This window comes from Saccopteryx leptura, chromosome 9 (assembly GCF_036850995.1).
Source record: "Saccopteryx leptura isolate mSacLep1 chromosome 9, mSacLep1_pri_phased_curated, whole genome shotgun sequence".
NCBI classification, from domain to species: Eukaryota; Metazoa; Chordata; class Mammalia; order Chiroptera; family Emballonuridae; genus Saccopteryx; species Saccopteryx leptura.
Genome location: NC_089511.1, coordinates 92,461,104 through 92,488,017, shown reverse-complemented (window position 1 = coordinate 92,488,017; position 26,914 = coordinate 92,461,104). Strand labels below are relative to the sequence as shown.

The following is a 26,914-nucleotide window of genomic DNA, read 5'->3' as shown; positions in this document are numbered from 1 at the left end:
TCATCATTCCCAGGATGGGCTAGAGGGGTATGCCCCATGACATGATATACTGTCACCTGCTTCTGGTGTCCTATTTCCCATAAATCCTGCCACATGGCCTGACCCCATAGTGGACGGTACATTACCATCCACTGGTTAATGTGCCTAGCAGCAATCCAAAGGGTCAGTCCATGATAGACAGCCCAGCTGTCAGTACAGATCACCAGAGGCGAAGGTTCATTATGGGCAGCTAGCCAAACAGCTCTTAATTCTGCCCATTCGCTGCTTTGATCTGTACCCGTGTCCATTCAAATAGTCTCAGTGGCCGGTTGGAAGGCTATAGCCGTCCACTTGGCAGGTTGGCCCCTGCTGGAACCATAAGTCTAACAGGCATTCTCAGGGATGCCCCCCCTCCTGGTAGGGACTGTGTAAGGCCAGGAGCCGCCATCGTGGCCATTCACATGCAGGTTCCCATTGGATTCGGGCAGACGATAAAGAAATGGCGGAGTCAGAGGACGGGGGGCCATCCTATTTATTGGTGTCTCACCAAGACAGGCAAACCACAAAAGAAGACAAGGGAAAAGCAGAAAACCAGCTCTTCCCATGAAGGGCAAGGGATCAGGGAAGCCCCTGCAATTGTGATAGCAGGAACTGTGTGTCCAAGCTCCTGGTCTGTCCCACTTTATAGTGTAGAAAACCAAAATCCCTTAATCCAATATACAAACAAGGAAGTCTCCGATACAAAGTCACCCATCCAAGGCATAATTGGATTCCTCATGAGACTGCACCACCCAGATAATACAATCATTCAAGGGTGTGGGGAAAAGCTTAGTCCCAAAACCAAACCCCAGGCTACAACGACCTGGCCTGCTTATAGCCTGTCCCCCACACCCAATATAAGTCACAAGCGAGCAAACATATATATCACATCCACAAACCTATTTGACCAACAGACTGACTTCAGGTTCTGCCTCCTGAGCCCCAGCTGCACCTGACTCTAAGGTCGCATTGGTGACAGGAACCAAGACTTCCTGCAGTTCTGCTCTCAATGGGCTGGTGCTAAGAGCACACAGCATTGTTGAAGGTAGGTACTCCATTTGGCCAGGGTAGACATTTGGGCCATACCACTATGTGGTTTGGTTGCCCAATCTCTCACCCATCTTGCAATAGGGTATGTGGTCTTGACTGTAACTGGAGTTGTGGTCATAATATTGTCAGTGGCCCGGAGGGCAGCATACACAGTTGCCAGCTGCTTCTCCACTAATGAATAATAAACTTCAGCACCTTTCCACAACTGGGACCAAAACCCAATAGGTTGCTGTAAAGCCAGCAGGCAGGGCCAGGGCTACCATCAGAGTAGCCCGGTCCATGCAGGTTCGCATTGGATTCGGACAGTCGGTAAAGAAACCATGGAGCCAAAAACTGGTGGGCCATAGCCTTTAATCTAGCTTGCACCCGGCGGGCAAGTAAAAATACACACTGGGCTCCAAAACCCAGTCACACTCAGTGCTCACAAAGCCACTGACTTATCCGAGTTTCCTAGAATCAAAGGTTTCTAGCTCACCAAACTTATTCTCCTCAGTTCCCCATCTCCGTCCTTATCCCAGATACAAACTCTACACAGACTGGCATCTCACTCAGCACTCCGCCATCTTGGCTGCTTCTCCTGGCCTCCTCCACGTGGCCTCCTCCCGCTGCTGGCTCTACTTTCTCTGCTCTCTCATGCTAACCTCAGGAACCAAGAGAGCAAACTCTCGTTCCATCCCCATTTTATAGTGTAGCTTCATAACCTTTAATCCAATATACAAAACAGGGTAGTCTCTAATACAGTCACTTCTCTGAGGCATGATTGGATTGTACCACCCTACATCAAAAAGGGTAGGAAAGGCTTAATCCCAAAACCAAGCCCCAGGCTACAAGGATTCTGCCTGCCTTTAGCCCACCCCAACACACATTAATATCACCTGGGCGACGGCCTCCTCATGTTATCTTTAACAAAGTGAGCATAATACATTTTATCTGCCCAACAGTTGCCATAAGAGCTCTGTCCGTTGCCACAAGCCCTATCCAAACCCCTCCGAGATTGTATGAACATCTAGTTCACAGGGCCTGGCAGGATCAAACACACTCAAGGCCTGTGCCACCTTGTCAGCTCTCTTAGCTGCTGCAAATGAACCTTGCGTCTGCTCAGTCCAATCCCAAAGAACCCCCTTTGAATAAGTTTGTACAAGGGGTGTAGTAACTAAGCCAAATGGGGTATAAATGCTCGCCAATACCTCAAAAAACCTAAAAATTCCTGTAACTGTTTTACTGTAGTGGGCACGGGGTATGCTTTGATCTTATCTATAACTGTGTCAGGGATAACTTTTGTCTTACCCGACCAGACAACTCCCAAGAATTTAACAGATAACCCAGGTCCTTGTAATTTGTTCTCATTGACTGCCCAGCCACATGCTTTCAAATGGGATAGCAGGGTAGGGACTGCTTGCTCCAATTCTGGAAAAGAATCACTAATTAGCATGATATCATCAATATAATGGTACATGCAAACTGCCTCTGGCTGTTTCCATTTAGCCAGGTCAGCAGCCACCAGCCCATGGCACAAGGTGGGGCTATGCAAATAGCCCTGGGGTAACACTGTAAAGGTCCATTGTCTCCCTTCCCAACTGAAGGCAAATTGGTCTTGACTCTCTGCTGCTATATCAATAGAGAAAAAAGCATTGGCCAAGTGTAACACAAAGTGGTATGTCCCCAACTCATGGCTTAGCCAAGCCATCATGTTAGCTATCCAAGGAACAGCAGCGTGCAAAGGGGGAACAACTTTATTAAGTTCTCTGTAATCCACTGTCATTCCCCAGGTTCTGTCTGGTTTGCGCACAGGCCATACCAGGGAGTTGTAAGGACTGTGCACTGGCCAGATGATCCCCACCTTTTCTAGTTCGAGGATTGTCCCTGTGATTTCTTCATAACCACCTGGCAGGTGGTACTGCTTGGTGTTAGTCACACACCGAGGGATGGGTAATTGCAAAGGGGAATGTGATGCGTGTCCCCGCAATACTGCCTTCACGACCCTGATCCGCAGCCGAAACTCCCCGGCTGTAGTTTACAGCCACAGTCCTTGCAAGACATCTACCCCCAAAATATACTCAGGAATGGGAGATACATACACCTTATATGGCTTAGGAGGCAGTCTTCCTATCCCCAGTGGAATAGTTATTGGCTTCACTTGAACAGTTTGGTCCCCATAACCGTCAATGGCCACTGGGATCCCAGCAAACTGCTCTGGGTTCCCATAGAGGAGGGAACATTCTGCACCTGTATCCACCAAGGCCAACACCCATTGTACATTGGAAGGGGACCAGTGGATAGCCAGTTCCACATGTGGCCTCTAGTCCCTGCCCATCCCTGTTAGACGGGTCCCTCGGCCTTTTTCCTATTCAAACTGGTACAGTGGGGTGGGTCTTGGGAGTTCTCCTCTTCCTCAGCCATCTCTATCATATAATCTTGTAACCAAGCTGCCTGAGCACCAAACGTTTTATTGGTAGCTGCTGGGGCCTTTCGTCTCAGTGGCTGGAACTTCTGTTCTGGTTTAAGCTGCTGCCAAAGCTCCAAAAGAATTTTATTAAACTGGCCATCCAATTTCCCCTTATCTGCTCCAGTCACAATCAAATCTACCCACATCTACGTTCGGGTAACCTTTACAGGCCCGTTTCCCTTGTTAGTTGTGGGGGGCAACATAGGCAGCAGCCCTCACTGCTTTATGATCCCGAGCGGCCTCCAGCTCTCCCAAATCTACTACCATCTGTGTAACTGCATTGATGGGCTGCCCCACATAGGGGCCCAAGATAGCCACAAGTGACCCAAAAAGGGCTGACAGGGTGCTAGCAAGGACAAATTCCCTCATTTTTGCTGTAAACACTTCCTCGTCTGGCCCATGGGACCCAGGGTTGAAAACAGCATTCTTCATACCTAGTTCCCGAAAGACCTTTACTAACTCACTGTAGCACTGCCACCGACTCACTGCCCCTGGCAATTCTCCAGCATTCTGCCAGACCAAACAAATGGTGGCCATCACCCATTCTAATAGGGTATGGTTTCCTGGGTTGTCATGGCAGTTCTGAAGACGCTGCCTCAAGGAGGAGTGTGTGGTAATGGCGGCCAATTTCTCCATCTCTGTTCTGGAGAGCATGATGCCACCCACACAGGCCACCCACACCTATGTCCCATAATCGTAGTAACCAGGCTACCAGGGATTCAGTAGGTTTCTGCCTAAATTGTGCCCCTAACTCCATCAGCTCTGCCTGGGTATAAGGCTGGACCACAGAGTGTTCCATTACCTGGGCAGGAGGCTGTGGCTGCCCCTGAGGGACTCTTTGTTGCTGGGTTTTTACCTTCTTGGCGACCACTGGTCAGGCTCTCAGTGTGCATATGGCAGCTTCAGCCTGAACCTTCTCATCCTCAGAAGAGGAGTAGCAAACTCCTGCTCCCACTGACTCAAAGCCAATCCACTGGCACCGATGCTGCTGCTCCTTTGGTGACCGTTTAGGCTCCTGTGGCCGCTGGCTTTTGGCCAGAAGCTGAGACTCGAGCTCTTGAATCTGCAGTTGTTTCTCCAACAACTGCCGGTGCAAACGTTCAGCTTCCAGGGTAGACTGCAACTCGCGAACCCGTAATTCCTTCTCCAGTGCTCACTCTAATTCCAGCCTTTTCTGCTGTTCTATTTGCAATTCATACTGAAGCTTTTGACCTCGGGCAGCTTCTCGCACAGAACTCCTGGTTTCCTCTTGAGTAAAAAACACATAGCCCATGGCCCCTAAAAGGATAGGCATTGGGAGCCAGAGCAGCAACCAGTCCTCTACCCCACCTCTCAAGGGTGGCGGCCCCATACCGATCTCCGAATCCTGCCACAAACTACACCAGTTGTAAGACCAGGAGCCACCACCATGGCCATTCACATGCAGGTTCCCACTAGATTCGGGCAGACGGTACAGAAATGGCAGAGTCGGAGGATGGTGGGCCATTCTGTTTATTGGTGTCTTACCAAGACAGGCAAGCCACAAGAGAAGACAAGGGAAATGCAGAAAACCTGCTATTCTCCTGTGTGCCCTGGCAGGGAATCAAACCCGGGACTCCTGCACGCCAGGCCGACGCTCTACCATCTGTGTAACTGCATTGATGGGCTGCCCCACATAGGGGCTCAAGATAGCCACAAGTGACCCAAAAAGGGCTGACAGGGTGCTAGCAAGGACAAATTCCCTCATTTTTGCCGTAAACACTTCCTCGTCTGGCCCATGGGACCCAGGGTTGAAAACAGCATTCTTCATACCTAGTTCCTGAAGGACCTTTACTAACTCACTGTAGCACTCCCATTCCTGAGTATATTTTGGGGGTGGATGTCTAGTTCGAGGATTGTCCCTGTGATTTCTTCATAACTGCTTCTAACACCAAGCAGTACCACGTGCCAGGTGGTTATGAAGAAATCACAGGGACAATCCTCGAACTAGAAAGGGATCAGGGAGGTCCCTGCAATAGTGATAACAGGAACCTAGAAAGAGCAAGCTCCCGGTCTGCCCCACTTTATAGTATAGAACTCAAAACCTTTAATCCAATATACAAACAAGGAAGTCTCTGATACAAAGTCACTTATCTGAGGCATAATGGGACTCCTCATGAGAGTGCACCACCCCACATCATGCAATCAGTCAAGGGTGTGAGGAAAAGCTTAGTCTTAAAACTAAGCCTCAGGCTATAACGACCCGGCCTGCTTACAGCCTGTCCCTCACACCCAATACAAACTATAAACGAGCAAACATATATATCATATTTACAAACTTATTTGACCAACAAAACCACACTGAGACTGGTAGGAAAAGCGGAAAGGTGAAGAGGGCAGCCTAGCTGCCTGGAGTGAGCGGCAGCCTGGAGGGACTTGCGTGGGGGGAAGTGAGTTTAGCGGAGAGGGGAGGGCCCTGAGCCCTAGGAACAAAGTCCCAGCCTACAGCACCAGAGCCTAGATGCATATGGATAGTATTTAGCTGCGAAATAAGTCAGGATACTGTTTGTGAGAAAGAGACAGATTTCTCAGACCTAGGATTCTTCTTAAAGGGACCATGCAGAAAACCTCTTTCACAACCACTCACCCGGGACTCTGGGGGACAGAGAGAGAGGAGAGGACTGGAGTAGCAGGAAGAGAGAGTAATCTAGGAGGCACAGGGAGAAACACTTTGAGGGACAGCCACCCTAACCCCTGGGCTGACTCACCCCCCAAATCTAAAATGAGTATTTCCCCTGGAACCAGCAATACCAGCAAAGGGAAGCAGGACACCAGCCAAACAAGCTCTTCTGTGGCACTCAGAGCAGAGTTGCTTAGAAGGAGAGAGCATTAAGGAATACACTATAAAGTGCTAGTGTCTGAGCTGTAGTGCCCCACCCACACTGTTGAGGGCTCATCAGAGGGCAGATGATGGCAGGACGCAGAAGTGAGGTCCTATCTGTGGGTTCGGAAGCCAGGATGGCCACGACTGAGGCCCAATGTGATCTTAGTCTTGGGGGGGGGGCGGGGGGGCACACAAAAGCGGTACAACCCCGCTACAGGTCAGGTGAGCAAGAGTGGTCCTGCCTGAAATCCCGCCCACAGGGGAAAGGCAAAAGCCAGGGAACTTGTAGAGACCTGTGGCTGAGTGTGAACACGCAACCCCGCCGGGCCCATGAGGCCAGGGGTTGCAGTAGCAGGGCAAAATCCGGGGAACAGGCTGAGACCCCCAGATGAGCACAGGTATGCAGCCCCACCTGCGGTACTGAGGCTTGGCCACCGGGCATGGCGCGCAGCCCCACGGGGGAAGGGGACTGGGCAGAGGCTCGTAGACGCAGGCACGTGAACACAGCCCTTCTGGTGCAGGAGAGGTAGAAACCGCAGTGACTGCCACAGCGGGCCTGGCCAGCACGGGCAATGCCCATACGCGAATGCCTGAGGCAGCAGCGGAAAGGGAGGTAAGCCTGCATACAGACCACACCTAGGGAACACAGAGGCCACAACCATTGGACTCCTGTGGCTACACCCTTCTTATGCAGAGACAGAATGAGAAGATAGAGAAATGCAGCCCAAATGAATCGAGAGAAATCCCCAGAAAAGGAATTGAATGAGTCAGATATAACCAAATTACCAGATTCAGAGTTTAAAATAATGATTGTTAGGATGCTCCAAGATCTTAGAACAACAATAGATGGACATAACAAATACCTAAATAGATAGCAAGTATAAAAAATAACATTGAAGTAATAAAAAAGAATCAGTCAGAAATGACAAATACAGTATCAGAAATGAAGACTACTATGGAAGGAATTAAAAGCAGGATGGATGAAGCAGAGAATCGAATCAGCGAGTTAGAGGACAAGATAAACGAAGGCACAAAAGCTGAGCAGCAAAAGAAAAGAGACTCAAAAAATATGAGGAAACTCTAAGAAAGCTCTGTGACAACATGAAGAGAAATAACATCTGCATCATAGGGGTTCCTGAAGAAGAGAAATAACAAGGGATAGAGACTTTGTTCAATCAAATCACAGCTAAAAACTTCCTAATTGATGGAAAAAGTCACACAAGTTCAAGAAGCACAGAGAATTCAATTAAAGAAAACCCAAAGAAATCTACACCAAGACACATCATAATTAAAATACCAAAGCTAAGAGATAAAGAGAAAACATTAAAAGCTGCTAGAGAAAAAAAGGCTATCACCTTCAAAGGAGACTGCATAAGGATGACATCCAACTTATCAACAGAAACACTTAAGGCCAGAAGGGAATGACAAGAAATATTCAAAGTAATGCAGAACAAGAACCTACAACCAAGACTACTTTATCAAGCAAGGCTATCATTTAAAATTGACAGAGAAATAAAAAGCTTTCCAGACCAAAAAAAAAAAACACAAGGAATTCATTACACCCAAACCAATGCTGTAAGAAATGTTAAGGGGCCTGTTGTAAACAGATCAAAGGAGGAAAAGAATATAGCAAAAGAGGAATACAGCTTTAAAGAATAAAATGGCAACCCTGGCCGGTTGGCTCAGCGGTAGAGCGTCAGCCTGGCATGCAGGAGTCCCGGGTTCGATTCCCGGCCAGGGCACACAGGAGAAGCGCCCATCTGCTTCTCCACCCCTTCCCCTCTCCTTCCTCTCTGTCTCTCTCTTCCCCTCCCGCAGCCGAGGCTCCATTGGAGCAAAGATGGCTCGGGCACTGGGGATGGCTCTGTGGCCTTTGCCTCAGGCGCTAGAATGGCTCTGGATGTAACAGAGCGACGCCCCAGAGGGGCAGAACATCGCCCCCTGGTGGGCATGCCAGGTGGATCCCGGTCGGGCGCATGCGGGAGTCTGTCTGACTGCCTCCCCATTTCCAGCTTTGGGAAAAAAACAAGAAAAAAGAATAAAATGGCAAGAAACAACTACATATCAATAATAACCTTAAATGTAAGTGGATTAAATAATCCAATCAAAAGAGATAGGGTAGCTGCGTGGATAAGAAAACAGGACCCATACATATGCTGTCTACAAGAGACACACCTCAAAACAAAAGATGCACATAGGCTGAAGGTAAAAGCATGGAAAAAAATATTTCATGCAAATGGAAATGAAAATAAAGCTGGGGTAGAAATACTTTTATCAGATAAAATGGACTTTATTTTTTATTTTTTTTTACAGAGACAGAGAGTGAGTCAGAGAGAGGGATAGATAGGGACAGACAGATAGGAACGGAGAGATGAGAAGCATCAATCATCAGTTTTTCATTGTGACACCTTAGTTGTACATTGACTGCTTTCTCATATGTGCCTTGACCACGGGCCTTCAGCAGACCGAGTAACCCCTTGCTCGAGCCAGTGACCTTGGGTCCAAGCTGGTGAGCTTTATGCTCTATCCAATGCGCCACCACCTGGTCAGGCACAAAATGGACTTTAAAACAAAGGCTATAGTAAGAGATAAGGAACGTCATTACAGAATGATAAAGGGAGTAATCCAACAGAAAGAGATAACTATTATAAATATCTATGCACCTAATTAATATAGGAGCACCTAAAATAGCAGACTTTGATGGATATAAAAGGTGAGATCAACAGCAATACTATAATAGAAGGTGATTTCAATATTCCACTAACATCACTAGATAGATCCTCAAGAAAGAAAATTAACAAAGAAACAGCAGACTTAAAGAACACACTAGATCAACTGAATTTAATAAATATCTTCAGAACCTTTCACCCTAAAGCAGCAGAATATAAATTCTTTTCAAGCGCTCATGGTACAGTCTCTAGGATAGACCACATGTTAGGGCATAAAACAAGTCTCAACAAATTTAAGAAAATTGAAATCATATCAGACATATTCTCTGATCACAGTGGCATGAAACTAGAACTCAACCACAACAGAAAAACGGAAAAATACTCAAACACTTGGAAACTAAATAGCATGTTATTAAATAACAAATGGATTAAGAATGAGATCAAAGAATAAATAAAATAATTCCTAGAAACAAATGATAATGAATATACAACAATTCAAAATTTATGGGACACAACAAAAGCAGTCCTGAGAGGGAAGTTCATAGCATTATAGGCATACTTTAAGAAGCTTGAAAAAGCTCAAATAAACAATCTACCCTTCATCTAAAAGAATTAGATAAAGAACAGCAAGTAAAGCCCAGAGCTAGTAGTAAGAAGGAAATAATAAAGATCAGAGCAGAAATAAATGACATAGAGGCTAAAGACAAATACAGAGGATCAATGAAACCAAGAGCTGGTTCTTTGAAAAGGTACACAAGATCGATGAACCTTTAGCCAGACTCACCAAAAAAAGAGAGAGAGAGGACTCAAATAAAATTAGAAATGAGAGTGGAGAAATAACTGACAACAGAAATACAAAGGATTGTTAGAAAATACTAGGAAAAAACTGTATTCCAAAAAATTAGACAACCTACATGAAATGGACAAATTTCTTAAAACATATAATCTTTTAAAAATCAATCAAGAAGAGCCTGACCTGTGGTGGTGCAGTGGATAAAACATTGACCTGGAAATGCTGAGGTCGCCGGTTCAAAACCCTGGGCTTGCCTGGTCAAGGCACATATGGGAGTTGATGCTTCCAGCTCCTGCCCCTTCTCTCTCTCTGTCTCTCCTCTCTCTCCTCTCTCTCTCTCTCTCTCTCTGTCTCTCCCTCTCCTCACTAAAATGAATAAATAAAAAATTTGAAAAAAATTAAAAAAAAAATCAATCAGGAAGAATCAGAAAACCTAAACAGACCAATTACAACAAATGAGATAGAAACAGTTATCAAAAAACTCCCAACAAACAAAAGCCCAGGGCCAGATGGCTTCACAAGTGAATTCTATCAAATATTCAAAGAAGAACTAACTCCTATCCTTCTCAAGCTCCTTTTATGAGGTGAGCATTATTCTGGTTCCAAAACCAGAATAATGTTCTTCTTTGGAACAAAGAAAGATAATTATAGGTCAATATCCCTGATGAATTTAGATGCTAAAATCCTCAACAAAATATTAGCAAACCAGACCAGCAATACATGAAAAAAATCATACATCATTATCAAGTGGGATTTATTCTGGGGAGGCAAAGCTGGTACAATATTTGTAAATCAATGTTATTCATCACATAAACAAAAGGAAGGAGAAAAACCATATGATAATTTCAATAGATGCAGAAAAAGCATTTGATAAAATCCATCACCCATTTATGATCAAAACTCTCAGCAAAGTAGGAATACAGGGAACATACCTCAATATGATAAAGGCCATCTATGACAAACCCACAGCCAACAACATAGTCAATGGGCAAAAGTTAAAAGCAATCCTCTTAAGATCAAGAACAAGGCAGGGGTACCCCCTTTCACCACTCTTATTCAACATAGTTCTGGAAGTCCTAGCCACAGCAATCAGACAAGAAGAAATAAAAAGCATCCAAATTGGAAAAGTAATAAAACTATCATTATTTGCAGATGATATGACATTGTATCTAGAAAACCCTAAAGTCTCAGTCAAAAAACTACTAGACCTGATAATTGAATTCAGCAAGGTGGCAGGATATAAAATTAATACTCAGAAATCAGAGACATTTCTATACACCAACAATGAACTGTCAGAAAGAGAAATTAAGGAAACAATCCCCTTCAGTAGTGCAACAAAAAAATAAAGTACTTAGGAGTAAATTTAAGCAGGGAGATTAAAGAATTGTACTCGGAAAATTATAAAACATTGAAAAAACAATTCAAGGAAGATACAAACAAGTGGAAGCATATACCGTGTTCATGGTTGGGAAGAATAAACATCATTAAAATGTCTACATTACCCAAAGCAATTTATAAATCAATGCAATACCAATTTAAATACCAATGACATACTTCAAAGATATAGAAAAAAATATTCCAAAAATTTATATGGAAGCAAAAAATAGCCTCAGCAATCTTGAAAAAGAATAATAAAGTGGGTGGTATCACACTTCCTGATATCAAGTTATATTATAAGGCCATTGTACTCAAAACAGCTTGTTACTGGCATAAGAACAGGCATATAGATCAATGGAACAGAACAGAGAACCCAGAAATAAACCCACACCTTTATGGACAACTGATATTTGACAATCAATGATAAGAGCATACAATGGAGTAGACACAGCCTCTTCAACAAATGGTGTTGGGAAAATTGGACAGCTACCTTAAAAAAAATGAAAGTAGACCACCAACTTACTTACACTATGCACAAAAATAAACTCAAAATGGATAAAAGACTTAAATGTAAGCCGTGAAACCATAAGCATCTTAAAGGAAACATAGGCAGTAAGCTCTCCGACATCTCTCTTGCAGAAATATATTTGCTGATTTATCTCCACGGGCAAGTGAAATAAAAGACAGGATAAACAAATGGGACTATATCAAACTAAAAAGCTTTTGCACAGCTAAAGACAATAAGAACAGAATAAAAAGACAAACTACACAATGGGAGAACATATTTGACAATACATCTGACAAGGAGTTAATAACCAAAATTTACAAAGAACTTGTAAAACTCAACAGCAGGAAGATAAACAATTCAACCAAAAAATGGCCAAAAGAAATGAATAGACACTTCTTCAAAGAGGACATACAGATGGCCAATAGGCATATGAAAAAATGCTCAACATCACTAGTCATTAGAGAAATGCAAATTAAAATCACAATCAGATATCACCTCACATCTGTCAGAATGGTGCTCATCAACAAAACAACACAAAATAAGTGCTGGCGAGGATGTGGAGAAAAGGGAACCCTCCTGCACTGCTGTTGGGAATGCAGACTGGTGCAGCCACTGTGGAAAACAGTATGGAGATTCCTCAAGAAATTAAAAATCAAACTGCCTTTTGACCCAGCTATCCCACTTTTAGGAATATACCCCAAGAACTCCATAGCACCGTTTCAAAAGGAGAAATGCACCCTCATGTTTATGGCAGCATTGTTCACAATAGCAGAGATCTGGAAACAGCTCAAGTGTCCGTCAGTGGACAAGTGGATTAAAAAGTAGTAGTACATATACTATGTGGCCATGAAAAAGAAGGAAATCTTACTTTTTGCGACAACGTGGATGGACCTGGAAACTATTATGTTAAGTGAAATAAACCAGGCAGAAAAAGAAAAATATCATATGACCTCACTCATTTGAGGAATCCAATGAACAATGTGAACTGAGGAACAGAATTGAGACAGAGGAGAGATCAAAGGGACCAGAGGAAAAGAGAACAGAGGGAAAGGGGATGATAGGATGGGGTAAAGGTGAGGGAAGGGGGAGGGCAATATGGGGAGGGGGCAAGGAAGATTTTGAGGGGAATATGGTGGAGGGGTGATGCATTCGGGGCAACACTAGAATCTGTGTAAACACAATAAATTAAAATCAATAAAAAATATTTGCACAAAAAAAAATAGAAGAGATCAGTATTTGCAGATGAGGTGATACTGTACATAGAGAACCATAAGATTCCATAAACAAACTACTAGAATTGATACATGAATTCAGTAAAGTACCAAGGTTCAAAATATCCAGAAATCAGTTGCACTTTCATACAACAATAATGAAGTATCAGAAAGGGAAAATAAGAAAACAATCCCATTTAAAATGGCAACAAGAAGAAACAAACCCAGGAATAAATTTAACCAAGGATTGAAAAGACCAGTACTCAGAAAATTGTAAGACACTAAAGAAAGAAATTGAAGAAGATACAAGTGAAAGCATACACAATGTTTAGAGATAGAAAGAATTAACATAATTAAAATGTCCATACTGGCCCTGACTGGGTGGTTCACTGGATAAAGCATCGTCCTGGTGCACTGAGGTTGTAGTTTCAATCCCTGGTCACAGCACATATTAGAAGCAGTCAATGAGTGCACAACTAAATGGAACAACTAAGTGGGATAATAAGTTGATGCCTCTCTCAATTAATAGAAATTTTTAAAAATAAAAATAAACAAATAAAATGTCCATACCGCCCAAAGCAATCTGTAGGTGCAACACAGTTCCTATCAAGATACCAATGGCATGTTGCACAGAATCAGAACAAATATCCAAAAATGTATATGGAGCCACAAAAGACCCTGAACAGACTCAGCAATGTTGAGAAAGAAGAACAAAGTTGAAGGTATCATACTATCTGATATCAAACTATACAGTAATCAAAACAGCATGGTCCTGGCATTAAAAACAGACATATATATCAATGGAACAGAATAGAGAGCCCAGAAATAAACCCATGCCTTTTTGGTCAATTAATATTTGACACAGGAGGCAACATACAATGGGGTAAAGATACTGTATTCAATAAATGGTGCTGGGAAAATTGGACAAACACATGCAAAAAAATGAAACTAGACTATCCGGTTACACCATATACAGGAATAAATAGAAAATGAATAAAAGACTTAAATGTAAGATTCAAAATCATAAAACTGCTAGAAGAAAACAAGCAGTAAAATCTGACATTTCTCTTAGGAGTATTTTTTCTAATATATCTACTTGGGCAACTGAAACAAAAGAAAAAGTTAACAAATGGGACTACATTAAATTAAAAAGTGTCTGCACAGCAAAAAAAACCAACAACAAAACTAAAAGATAACCTACTGAATGAGAGAATATATTTGCCAATTATACATCTGATAAGGGGTCCATATCTAAAATTTATAAAGAACTCATAAAACTTAACACCAAATGATTCAATTAAAGAATGGGCAAGCAACCTGAATACACAGTTCTCCTAAGACATATAGATGGCCAATAGACATATGAACACTAATCACCTGGATACTGTACATTTTAAAGACAGGTAAGCTGCCAACATCCTAGTAGCTTCTTGCAGTCCTGTCTAAAATGCCTGTTTCCTTCTCTGAAAGCCAAGTGTGGTTTCTGAGGCTACAATGAAACACAGGAACTTCAAATAAACACCAGAACACTCAATCACCTTCAAACAAAATCTAGATGAGACATTTTTTAAAAACTGTTCTCAACTCTGATTTCACAAGGCAGAACCAGAAAGCGGTAGAGTGCAGAAGCATAATGCAGACTACAGGTGACTAAGGGGAGCACAACCAGTGCTGAACCCAGCTGGAGGCTCAGACGGCAGAAAGTCTGACAAGAGACAATGGAGATTTTCGGTGACATAAAGCATGCTCCTAGTTTGACCTTCCTTTGTATCTTCTATCTCAAGGGTATGAAACATCTATTTAAGTATGTCTGCTACATGGAAGATAAAAATTTTATGCATCTTGCTCTAGAATTGGCCTCTAACAACAGGCTTATTTTACAAACACTACAAGAAAGAACTGCATTCTCAAAAACAACATTCTCCTTCCCAGTAGTGCTGTCTGCCTGCCCCCAGCCCCATTTCACTGATTCATGCCCTACAGAGAAGTACATTTTGAAACAAAACTTCATACCAGGAAGTTATATAAGCACACATCACTCACTTACTCCTGAGACTTTCCTTTGATCCCAGTTACTGTGTAGGAAGCCTTGCTTTGAAAATGAAAGAGGCCCAAATTTTCTTGGAACTGCTCTGTGGCAGAAGGCATTGAGACTTTTATAGTTCCCCTGCTCCTAAAGGTGTTAATGTGGGGCCAAAACTGCTTTTAAAGAAAATTCCAACCCCATTTACAGAAAAGCTCAATGTTTGTGGCCATGTTTGTTTTCCTCATCATTTTATGCCCACACCTGGAACTCAGTACCTGGCACAAAGAATATACAATACAAATGTACATAAAAAGGAAAAAAGGAAAAAGGCAAAGTTTTTATTAGATTCTTAATTTTCACACCTAGGTGAAAGTTACTTTAAAGCATAGAGTTGTGTAATCAAGTTGTAACAGCTGCCATCAATCACTCAGGAGCATCAGAGGCACCGGCTCAGTCCTCCTTTCCTAACCACCTTCTAGCTGGGCTGGTCTATGACCCAGAGTGAGCAGTGAGAGGTAAGCAGGAGTCAGTCAGCAGATGGGGCTTCTGGAAAAGCTTCTGTCTTCCTCCTGAAAAGGTCACTCTCATCTGACACAACCCTCCACCCTTCACCATTTCATTCCTGCCAGGGCCACAGGTCCTACCTGAAGACCATGAAGTACTAAGCATAAGGATGACAAAGTGCTAAGGAAGATAGCACAGAGAGAATAGAAAGTGCCCCGGCTTCCTGATAACCTCTATTAGCAACTGCACCAGCCTTGGACCATCTATCTACCTCTTGACATCTTGTCATTGGAACCATATAAATCTGTAATTGTTTTTTTTTTTTTCTTTTTTTTTTTCATTTTTCATTTTTCTGAAGCTGGAAACAGGGAGAGACAGTCAGACAGACTCCCGCATGTGCCCGACCGGGATCCACCCGGCACGCCCACCATGGGGCGATGCTCTGCCCATCCCTGGCGTCGCCATGTTGCGACCAGAGCCACTCTAGCGCCTGAGGCAGAGGCCACAGAGCCATCCCCAGAGCCCGGGCCATCTTTGCTCCAGTGGAGCCTCGGCTGCGGGAGGGGAAGAGAGAGACAGAGAGGAAAGCACGGCGGAGGGGTGGAGAAGCAAATGGGCGCTTCTCCTGTGTGCCCTGGCCGGGAATCGAACCTGGGTCCTCTGCACGCTAGGCCGACGCTCTACTGCTGAGCCAACCGGCCAGGGCTAAATCTGTAATTGTTTAAGTCACCAGGGTTGGATTTTTGTTACTACCAGTTAAATACATTCCTAATTGAGGTGACAGATTCTCTGGTGACTCCTTAAGATTTCTTTTACCTGTGCCTGACCTGTGGTGGCGCAGTGGATAAAGCGTCAACCAGGAAATGCTAAGGTCGCCGGTTAGAAACCCTGGGTTTGCCTGGTCAAGGCACATATGGGAGTTGATGCTTCCTGCTCCTCCCCCCTTCTCTCTCTCTCTCTCCTTTCTCTCTCTCCCTCTCTCTCTCCTTTCTAAAATGAATTAAAAAAATTAAAAAAAATATATAAAAAAAGATTTCTTTTACCTGAAAGTAAATGATTTCTACTGGAAGAAATAGGGTTGTCTTCTATTAGTCACTGCCCTCAACACACACTTAAGAGTTTACCTCACTAGAAAAACATCACTGCCATACACCCTACTGTATGGTTCCAGAGCAGATTAAAGAACTGTATCAAGAAGTTTATGTCTTTAAAAGAAGAGTATAAACACCTACAAGGTTAAGAATACAAAAACCTCAGGCTACAAGAATAACATATTTCAGTGGCACTCTACCTTTGAACTGCTACTTGAACGCCTCATGGAATGTCCCAAAGTCTTGTCATTCTGCAAGAAAACCAAACAGGTGATTAAAAAACATGCAAAGAACAAGTAACTAATTGGCTTGAGCATGGCCGGGAGCTGAGGATAGCTTGGTTGGTCTGAATGCATCAGCCTAAGGCACAAAAAATAGCTTGAGAGTCTGTCTTACTATATCTTCCCTCCTCTAACCTGGAAAACAAAACAAAAATAAACAATGGTTCTAAGGATGCTCTAGGACATAGAAACCATATAAAAAAGAACCAGTCAGAAATGAAGAATATAATATCTGAAAATGAAGCATACAATAGAAGAAAACAACAGCAAATTAAATGAAACAGAGGATCAATCAGCAATTTAGACAACAAGGGAAAAGTAAGTACCTAAGCAAAGAAAAAAAGAAAAAAGAATTTTAAGAAATGAGGAAAGTCTAACGCAGTGGTCCCCAACCTTTTTTGGGGCCACAGACCGGTTTAATGTCAGAAAATATTTTCACGGACCAGCCTTTAGGGTGGGATGGATAAATGTATCACATGACCAAGACAAGCATCAAGAGTGAGTCTTTTTTTTTTTTTTTACAGAGACAGAGAGTCAGATAGACAGACAGGAACAGAGAGATGAGAAGCATCAATCATTAGTTTTTCGTTGCCCATTGCGACTCCTTAGTTGTTCATTGATTGCTTTCTCATATGTGCCTTGATCACGGGCCTTCAGCAGACTGAGTAACCCCTTGCTGGAGCCAGCGACCCTGGGTCAAAGCTGGTGAGCTTTTTGCTCAAGCCAGATGAGCCCACGCTCAAGCTGGCGACCTTGGGATCTCGAACCTGGGTCCTTCCACATCCCAGTCTAACGCTCTATCCACTGCGCCACCGCCTGGTCAGGCAAGAGTGAGTCTTAGACGGATGTAACAGAGGGAATCTGGTCATTTTAAAAAACATAAAACATCGTTCAGACTTAAATATAAATAAAACGGAAATAATGTAAGTTATTTATTCTTTCTCTCTGGACCGGTACCAAATGGCCCACGGACCGGTACTGGTCCGTGGCCCGGGGGTTGGGGACTACTGGTCTAAGGGACCTCTAGAACAACATCAAGTGTACCAACATCCACATCATAGGGGTACTGAAAGTAGAAGAGACTGAGAAATGGACCGAGTATCTGTTTAAAAAACTAATGGCTGAAAACTTCCCTAACCTGGTGAAGAAAAAAGACACACAAGTCCAGGAAGTACAAAGAATCCTTAACAAGATGAATGCAAAGAGGCCCACATCAAGACACATCATAACTAAAATGGCAAATGCTAAAGACAAAGAGAGAATCTTTTTTTTTTTTTAATATTTTTTTAAAGTTTTTTTTTTTTTTTTTAATTTTTTTATTCATTTTAGAGAGGAGAGAGAAAGGGAGAGAGAGAGACAGAGAGGGAGAGAGAGAGAGAGGAGAGAGAGACAGAGAGAGAAGGTGGGGAGGAGCTGGAAGCATCAACTCCTATATGTGCCTTGACCAGGCAAGCCCAGGGTTTCGAACTGGCGACCTCAGCATTTCCAGGTCAGTGCTTTATCCACTGTGCCACCACAGGTCAGGCGAGAGAATCTTAATAGTAACAAGAGAAAGACAGTTACCTATAAAGGAGCTCCCAAAAGGCTGTCAGCTGATTTCTCAACAGAAATACCTTATATTTCAGGCCAGAAGGGATTGGCATAAAATATTACAAGTAATTAAAAACAAGAATCTACAACCAAGACAGCTTTATCTATTAAGGCTGTCATTTAAAACTGAAGGCAAAATAAAGAGTTCCAAATACTAAAAAATCTTTAAAGGAGTTCATTACCATCAAGCCAACATTGCAAGAAATATTAAAGGGCCTGCTTTAAGAAGAAGAGCTTGACTGGCAGTGGCACAGTGAACAGTGTCAGCCTGGGATGCTGAGAACTCAGGTTTGAAACCCTGAAGTTGCTGGCTGGAGCACGGGCTCACCAGCTTGAGTGCAGTCTCTAGCTTGAGTGTGGGATCATAGACATGACCCCATGGTCTCTAGCATGAGCCCAAAGGTCGCTGGCTTGAGCAAGGTCAAGACATGTATGAGAAAGCAATCAATGAACTAAGGTGCTGCAACTATGAGTTGATGCTTCTCGTCTCTCTCCCTTCCTGTCTGTCCCTAAACTCAAACTCCTTAACTTTTCCAACTCCCTATCTTGCCACTATCCAATTCAATCTTTATGTCCCAGTTAATCCTATTTTAATCTCTTCAAACTCACTGTGCTCTATCCTTTGGTCTTTCAGAATGTACTATATCCCCCAACTGGAACATACTATCATTCTCCTGGCTAACTCCAGGTAACTGCTCAGGTTCTCCATGTAAATGCTATTTTCTCCAGGAAGCCATTGGGCTGGAATTAGGTGGTCCTGAACTTCCTTCATCACTGATCTCTTTGAACTCGAATTCAGTGTTTGAAAGACCAAATCAAGAGCTATACAAGGGCAAAGATAACTGATATTCTTGCAACGAGGTGAGACTAGTATGTACGAAACATTCATACATTTTTGTTCAAATAAATTTATCTTTTGCACATATTCTGAGAATCCAAAGAACCTGCTCAGCGATTCACCAGATATAAACAGGTAGATTTAACCAATGAAGATAAATAAGTCATGCATATCCATGACAGAATAAATTGATACCAAAATCTGAAAACCTATAGAAAATCTAGGCACCTACAGAAAAGACAATTTCTAAGCTTTTTAGTATCTAACCAGAGAAAAGCCTTGCTCTTCCAAATTTCTCCTTTTAGACTATATATAATAAAAACAACACAAATAAGTAAACTAAAATGGGTGTTTTTCCATTACCTGCTCTTCCCTCTCCTTTTCTTTGGTCTTACTCCTGTATACTCTAGCAGAGGTGGCATCCTGGGAGGGAATGGCAGAGATCTGATGCAGTAGCATGCTCATCCCAGCCTCCTGCCTGGCCGTCTTCTTTACAGAGGAGCGTCTCCAGTGGTAGAGTCATTTTGGGCCATGGACTTGAAGCTGAGAAAGAGAAGACAGAACTGAGCTAAAGCACTTCTCATATTTCCAACAGTGAAATTAGAATTTTATATTTAAGTAAAGTTACAACATCAGACACAAATACTTGAAGACTAGAAGATGAATAAATGTGGGAAAATCGTAACAGTTTTCTCAAGTAATAAAATGGGAGCACCTGAAAGAGGCTGTTGGACTCCATATACGTGTAATCAGGTGTTAATTTTCCATCGGCTACTTAGGTTTTAAACACAGCAGTATCATCCTTTGTTATAAGAATATTTTTGAAGTTAAAATTTTTTCTTAAATGAGCACTCATCCTGATGTAAGCAGCGATCTTTCCTTAAAACTGCTACCCTTGAGTCCATATAATGGTAAGATTAAAGGTTAAGAAGTATAAAATAAATTTAAGAAATCTGTACTGTATGCATAACCTTCTAAAAGTCTAGACTCTCTAGACCAGTTAGTTGTTGGCCAACTTTTCCTGTAAAAAGTCAAATATTTAGTTGTAACAAGTCTGGCCCATGATGCCAGAGCCTGATTTGTTACAACCACGTACTCAATTCTGCTACTGCAGCATCAAGGCAGCTATGGCAAATGTATAAACGAGTGAGAATGGTTATGTTCCAGTGACTTACAAAAACAGCAGACTGGATTTGACCCATGTGGCTGTAGTTTGCTAACCTCTGTTCTGCAGGATTTTTCAGAGAAGATGAGGGTCATGATGGACATTCCTGGGACCATGAAAAGGCAAAAGAACAGTTTCTAAATAAGCTATCCTCAGGGATTCTAGGCACCCCAGCTTTTTTCTAGTTTTCTCCTATATTTCTCCCAAGTGCCTGGTAATTGGAAGGTGTATTTTCTTTCTCTGTTCCCCCAATCCGACTGAGATCTACCAAACTGTTTATAAAATTAAATAAATATAAATTATCCAAATTATCCATAAGGTTTAACGTAGTCATGTTTTGTGCACTTCAAATTTTATCAAAGGATAGAATGACTCTCTAACTTGGGGGTTTTCATTTGTGAACCATGTACTGAGGGGCAGGATGGTAGGAAGGGATGGGATACAGGGCCATTTATTCCACTTCTCCCAAAACTCTGCTCTGCACCAAAGGTGTTTGTGAGGTTGGTCCCGTTTCTGACAGCATTACTGACCAAGCTGAAGAGCAAACAGACTCAAATGAAATTCCTTCATAAGACTCTGCTAAACAAGCAACAGGAAGAAACAAGAAACTGAAAGGAATCAACACATATGGAAAAATGAGCTAAAAGAATATTCTGTTTTTACAAGTCTAGATTTATAATTGGTGGGGAACCACTGATAATCAACAAAACAGGAAAATGGACTTATGTATTATAATAAATAATAAATGGAATGTTCATTTTTGGATATTATACATCATCCACTATATTTCTACCCTTTGATGAAGGAGACACAAGATGGAGCGACAAGCCCAACAAATGGTCTGCATATATGTGTTCACATAACACAAGACAAGAGGCACTTAGTTACTGCTGAGTTGTTTTATACTCTTTGGGAGATCACTACAGTCAGTGGTGAGCAGCTTTTCATGACTAATGCTTTGAAGTCCTCTGTCACAGATGGCAAACACCATGTGCCCAGAGCCTCACCACATATCATGCCAATACCTGCCTTTGGTGCTTCTTGCAGCCATCATTGCTACATCTTTGCTGCATTTCCATGATAATCCTGGGAAAACTATGCCACAGAAACATAAATGTTATTAACCCGCTGCAGTTTTGAAAGACTCCTCCCCTTACAGCCACTTGAGCTGCTCTTCTGATATGCACCTCCATCTCCAAGCAACAGAACTGAAAGTTTGCCTAAAGTAATCCCCCTCCTATGCTAGACATATTTAGGATAAAAGTGATAACTTTAAAAACAAAACGTTTTAAAACCACTGCTTACATGAAGGTTCATATGAAAAGTATAAAGGTGTTACTCATACTATTTCTTTGCATAATTTCCAAATATCTGTTCTATATCAATTCATCTTCAATTAGGAGCAATATTATACCTCTGCACCATGCCTAACAAATTAGGCATAAGGCCTTCAATTCCACTAATGCTAAAACTTGCAAAAGAAAACAAACCTAATATGAACATCCATATCAAGAACTCAACTGACAACACTGTTGTTAAGATTATGGAAATAGATACCCCATTTTCATGGTCAGAAGACTTACTACTGTGAAGATGATAATTCTCTGCAAATTAATCTACAAATAAAGCACTCCCTATCAAAAACCAAGCTGACTTTGTAGAAACTGCAAAAGCTAATCCTAAAAGTCATATGGAAATCCTAGGGACACAACATACCCAAAACAATCTTGGAAAAGGAACAAAATTGGAGAACTCACACTTCCCAATTTCAAAACTTACTACAAAGGAATAGTAATCAAGACAGTGTGGTAGTGAAATAAGGATAGATATTATAGATCAATAGAATAAAATTCAGAGTCAAAAAGTAAATCCATGTATACATGGTTAATTAATTTTTTTCAACAAGGTACAAAGGCCATTCAATGGAGAAAAAAGAAGTCTTTTCAATAAATGCTGCTGGCATAACTGGATAGCCACATGCAAAAGAATTAATTCAGACCCTTGCCTTACATAAAGCGAAAAATAAACTACACATCATCAAAATAAAAACTTTTGTGTTTCAACAGGTACCATCAAAAAAGTGAGAAGAGGTTCTTGTCAAGATGGTGGTACAGACAAATGCAGTACTTGATCTTCCTAAAACCACATCAAAATTAAAACTAAACTATAAAACAATTATTACTCATAAATGCCTGAAATCTAGCTAAACAGAAGTCCTACAACTAAGGATACAAAAAAAAAAGGCCAGGTCAAGAATGGTGAAAGGGCTGAAGGCATGGAATGAGCTGGTCACACACCCACGTGTAGTGTTAAAAATCTGGACGTATGTCCCAGCCACATACCAAGACCCCAGCCCAGGCTTCCAGTGCTAGAAAGAAAAATCCCCATAACTTTTGGCTATAAAAACTCACAGGGGCCTAATCAGGCAGTGGTGCAGTGGATAGAGTGTCAGACTGGGTTGCAGAGGATCAAGGTTTGAAACCCTGAGGTTTCATCTGGGCTCATTCGGCTACAGCGTGGGCTCACCAGTTTGAGTGTAGGGTCTCTGGCTTGATCATGGAATCATAGACATGACCCCACAGCTGCTGGCTTGAGCCCAAGGTCTCTGGCTTGAGCAAGAGGTCACTCGCTCTGCTGTAGCGCCCTGGTCAAGGCACATATGAGAAAACAATCAATGAACTAAGGTGCCGCAACAAAGAATTTGATGCTTCTCATCTCTCTCCCTTCCTGTCTGTCAGTTCCTATCTGTCTCTCTCTCTCTCTCTCTCTCCGTCTCTGTCAAAAAAAACAAAAAGCTCACAGGTATTGTGGCTGAGTGAGACAGAGAGCTGCCTGTGGAAGGGCCCACACACAGACTTACTTGGACTCGCTAGCTTTGAGCTCCAGCATGGGGGCAGCAGCACCAATGGCACCAGGGACAAATGGGAAGAAAACTATCTGGTATCAAAGTGAGAGCTGAAGGGGCAGCTTTTTCCCAGCGAGAAGTGCTGGCAGAGGCCATTATTCCTTTTGTGAGCACTCCCTCCACAAAGCTGGTAGGTAGGAGCCATATTTGAGTCTCCATCAACCTGGCTATCACTGTTCACCAGCCCTGATGATTCCCTGAGACTCAGTTTCACCCAAAATTCAGGCCCACCTCACGCCGTTCCCAGTGGCTTTTCCATACAAACAGCCTGTCTTGGCTCATTATTCGGACTTTCCTAAAATCACTCTAACAAGCATCATCAAGCCTCAGCATGCATACCCTGTACCTCTAAGTGGCCGCAGGCCAGGCACTAGATGCAGCTGGCTTTGGTTAACAGCTTGGCCTCTCCTGGGCACCTTTAAGCCCAACCCAAGTAACAGCCATCTGCACATTATTTTGTAGCTCATGCTCAGTGGCCCTGGGCATGGCACATGGGACAGCTGAATTTTGCCTGTACCTCCTAGGAGGCCTCAGAGCAGGTGTACCCAATGGACAGCTTTAGACCACACAGAAGTACCACCCAACCACCTCCACAGGTGACATATTCAAGTGGCAGATTCAGTGAGCAACAAAGCCCTACTGAAGTAAGTCTTGCTCTATGGAGTGGGCCCCTGTACAGGTGATCCTCCATAGTGGTCAGAGCCAGTGCTCACAGTCAATCAGCCTGAAAGTAAATCCCTCCCATTGAGGTGCCAACAGCAATCAAGACTCAACTACAACAGAAGGGTGTACACAGCCCACTCAGGGAGTACCCAGTTTGGGTGATTAGGAAGGCTATGCCACTGGACCTTACAACCCACCTATTACATAAGGACACTCTACCAAGCCTGAGAGATGCAGCAGCTCTACCTAATACGTAGAAACAAATACAGGGAGGAAACATGTCCCAAATGAAAAAACAAAACAAACTTCTAGGAAAAGAACTAAACAGAACGGACACAAGCAAGTTACTAGATGCAGAGCTCAAAACACTGGTTATAAAGGTGCTCAGTGAACTTAGAAGGAGAGTAGATGAACTTAGAACTTCAATAAGGATACAGGAAACATAAAAATGAAAACAGAAAACAAAACAACACAAAAACAGCTAGGAATGAAGACTACACTAACTAAAATGAAGACTATCTTACAGGGTATCAATAGTAGAACAGATGAAACAGAGAATCAAATCAAAGATCTGGAACATAAGAAAACAGAAAACATCCAGTAAGACTGGCAAAAAAAAAAAAAAAAAAAGTCCCCCCCCCCACCACCAAATGAGTCTAGTATAAGGAGCATCTGAAACAGCTTCAAACATACCAACATTTGCATCACGGAGGTGCTGGAAAGAGAGCAAGCAAGGAACTGAAAACCTATGTGAGAAAATGCCAAAAAGCCTCCCTAACCTGATGAAGGAAATGGAAACACAAGTCCAAGAAGCACAGAGAGTCACAAACAAGATGAACCCAAAGAGGCCCACACCAACATATATCATAATTAAAATGCCAAAGGTTCAAGACAAAGAGAGAACCTTTAAAGCACCAAGAGAAAAACAGTCATCTACAACAGAGCTTCCATAAGACCGTCAGCTGTTCTCAACAAAAATTTTGCAGGCCAGAAGGGATTGGTAAGAAATATTCAATGTGATTAAAAGCAAAGACCTACAACCTACTCAGGTTCTCAGATTACTCTACTCAGAAAAGCTATAATTTAGAATCAAAAGACAGATAAAGAACTTCCCAGATAAGAAAAAGCTAAAGGAGCTCATCACCATCACACCAGTATTGTAAGAAATGATAAAGGGACTTCTTTAAAAAGAAAAAATAAAAGATAAAAAATATGAATACTATAATGGCAATAATAACATATCAACAATTACTTTAAATGTAAATGGAATAACTCCAAACAAAGACACAGGGCAGCTGAATGGATAACAAAAGACTCACTTCAGACAGAAAGGCACGCAGACTGAAAGTGAAGGGATAAAAAGAGATATTTCATGAAAATGAAAACAATAAATAAGCTGGGTAGCAATACTTATACCAGACAAAATAAACTTTATTTTATATATTTTTTATTTTTTTTCTGAAGCTGGAAACGGGGAGAGACAGTCAGACAGACTCCCGCATGCTCCCGACCGGGATCCACCCAGCATGCCCACCAGGGGCAACGCTCTGCCCCTCCAGGGCGTTGCTCTGTGGCGACCAGAGACACTCTAGCACCTGGGGCAGAGGCCAAGGAGCCATCCCCAGCGCCCGGGCCATCTTTGCTCCAATGGAGCCTTGGCTGCGGGAGGGGAAGAGAGAGACAGAGAGGAAGGAGGGGGGGCGCTTCTCCTATGTACCCTGGCCGGGAATCGAACCCGAGTCCCCCACATGCCAGGCCGATGCTCTACCGCTGAGCCAACCGGCCAGGGCAAAATAAACTTTAAAAAAAAGTCTATTTAACACTGGACAAAGAAGGACCCAGCAATTATACTTCTGAATATTTATCTTCCAAAACACTAAATAAAAAAAACATACACCCCTATCTATGTTCACTGCAGCATTATTTATTATACAATAACCAAGGTGTATGGAAGTAACCTAAGTGCCCATCAATAGATGAATGCATAAAGACATGGTGCATATATACAATGGAATATGACTCAGCCATAAAAAAGAATGAAATCTGGTCATCTGTAACAATATGGATGGAACTAGAGAGTACTAGATTGTGTTGAGTGAAATAAGTCAGACAAAGGAAAACAAATGCCATATGATTTCAGTTATATGTGAAATCTAAAAAAACTCCAAAATAAACGAACAAGCAGAACAGAAACAAGATTGAGAGATGCAGAGAACATTTTGATGGTTACCAGGAGGGTGAGGAGTAGGGGAAACAGGTGAAAAAGATGAAAGGATGAAGCACAGGCTGGTAGTTACAGAGTCATCACGGGGATGTAAAGTACAGCATTAGGGAAGATAGCCAATAATATTGTAGTAACTATGTATGGTACCAAAAGGGTACTAGATTTAACAGGGTGATCACTTACTGAATTATATAATGTCTAATCACTAGGTTGTACACCTGAAACTAATAGAATATTCTATGTCAACTATAATTTTAAAAAATGGGAAATCATTTAGTGAAGAAACTGAAAAGAAAATCATAGACAGAATAATTTTTTTTTGCAAATCATTTAATAAGGGACTTGTATCTAGGAAGATAATAGACCGTTACAACTCAATAATAAAAAGCCCAATGAAAAACAGATCGCTCAACATCATTACTCAACAGACTGTAAATCAAAACTATGAGATATCCACTTATGAATAACTAAGATAAGTGCTGGAAATAATGTGGAGAAATTAAAACCCTCATTCAGCATCATGGGAATGTATATAGCCAGCCGTTTTTGAAAAAGTCTTGTTCTTTCTCAAAATATTAAATATAGAGACACCATATGACCCAGTAATTTTATTCCTAGATATATGCACATCCAAAAAGATGAAAGTATATCACCACATAAAAACATATTGATGCTCATAGCCAAAAACAGAAATAACTCAAATATCCACAAAA

General features: G+C 42.3%; 1 protein-coding gene across 7 annotated transcripts in view; it reads right to left on the bottom strand.

Moving 5' to 3' along the window:
• Window positions 1–26,914, bottom strand: part of MARCHF8 (membrane associated ring-CH-type finger 8) — a 130,756-nt gene that overhangs the window by 37,636 nt on the left and 66,206 nt on the right. For 3 of the 7 annotated variants that reach the window (XM_066349640.1, XM_066349635.1, XM_066349642.1), the window contains exons 2-3: window positions 19,608–19,787; window positions 16,736–16,786 (exon numbers count right to left, since the gene is read on the bottom strand). The exons of 1 other annotated variant lie outside the window; for it this stretch is intronic. In XM_066349640.1, coding sequence (XP_066205737.1) covers window positions 16,736–16,786; window positions 19,608–19,709 — 153 coding nt within the window. In that variant the 5' untranslated portion in view covers window positions 19,710–19,787. Of the gene's footprint in view, window positions 1–16,735; window positions 16,787–19,607; window positions 19,788–20,419; window positions 20,516–21,434; window positions 21,505–26,914 lie in introns of all 7 variants that reach the window. 3 more of the 7 variants (XM_066349637.1, XM_066349636.1, XM_066349638.1) reach the window with 2 other exon arrangements.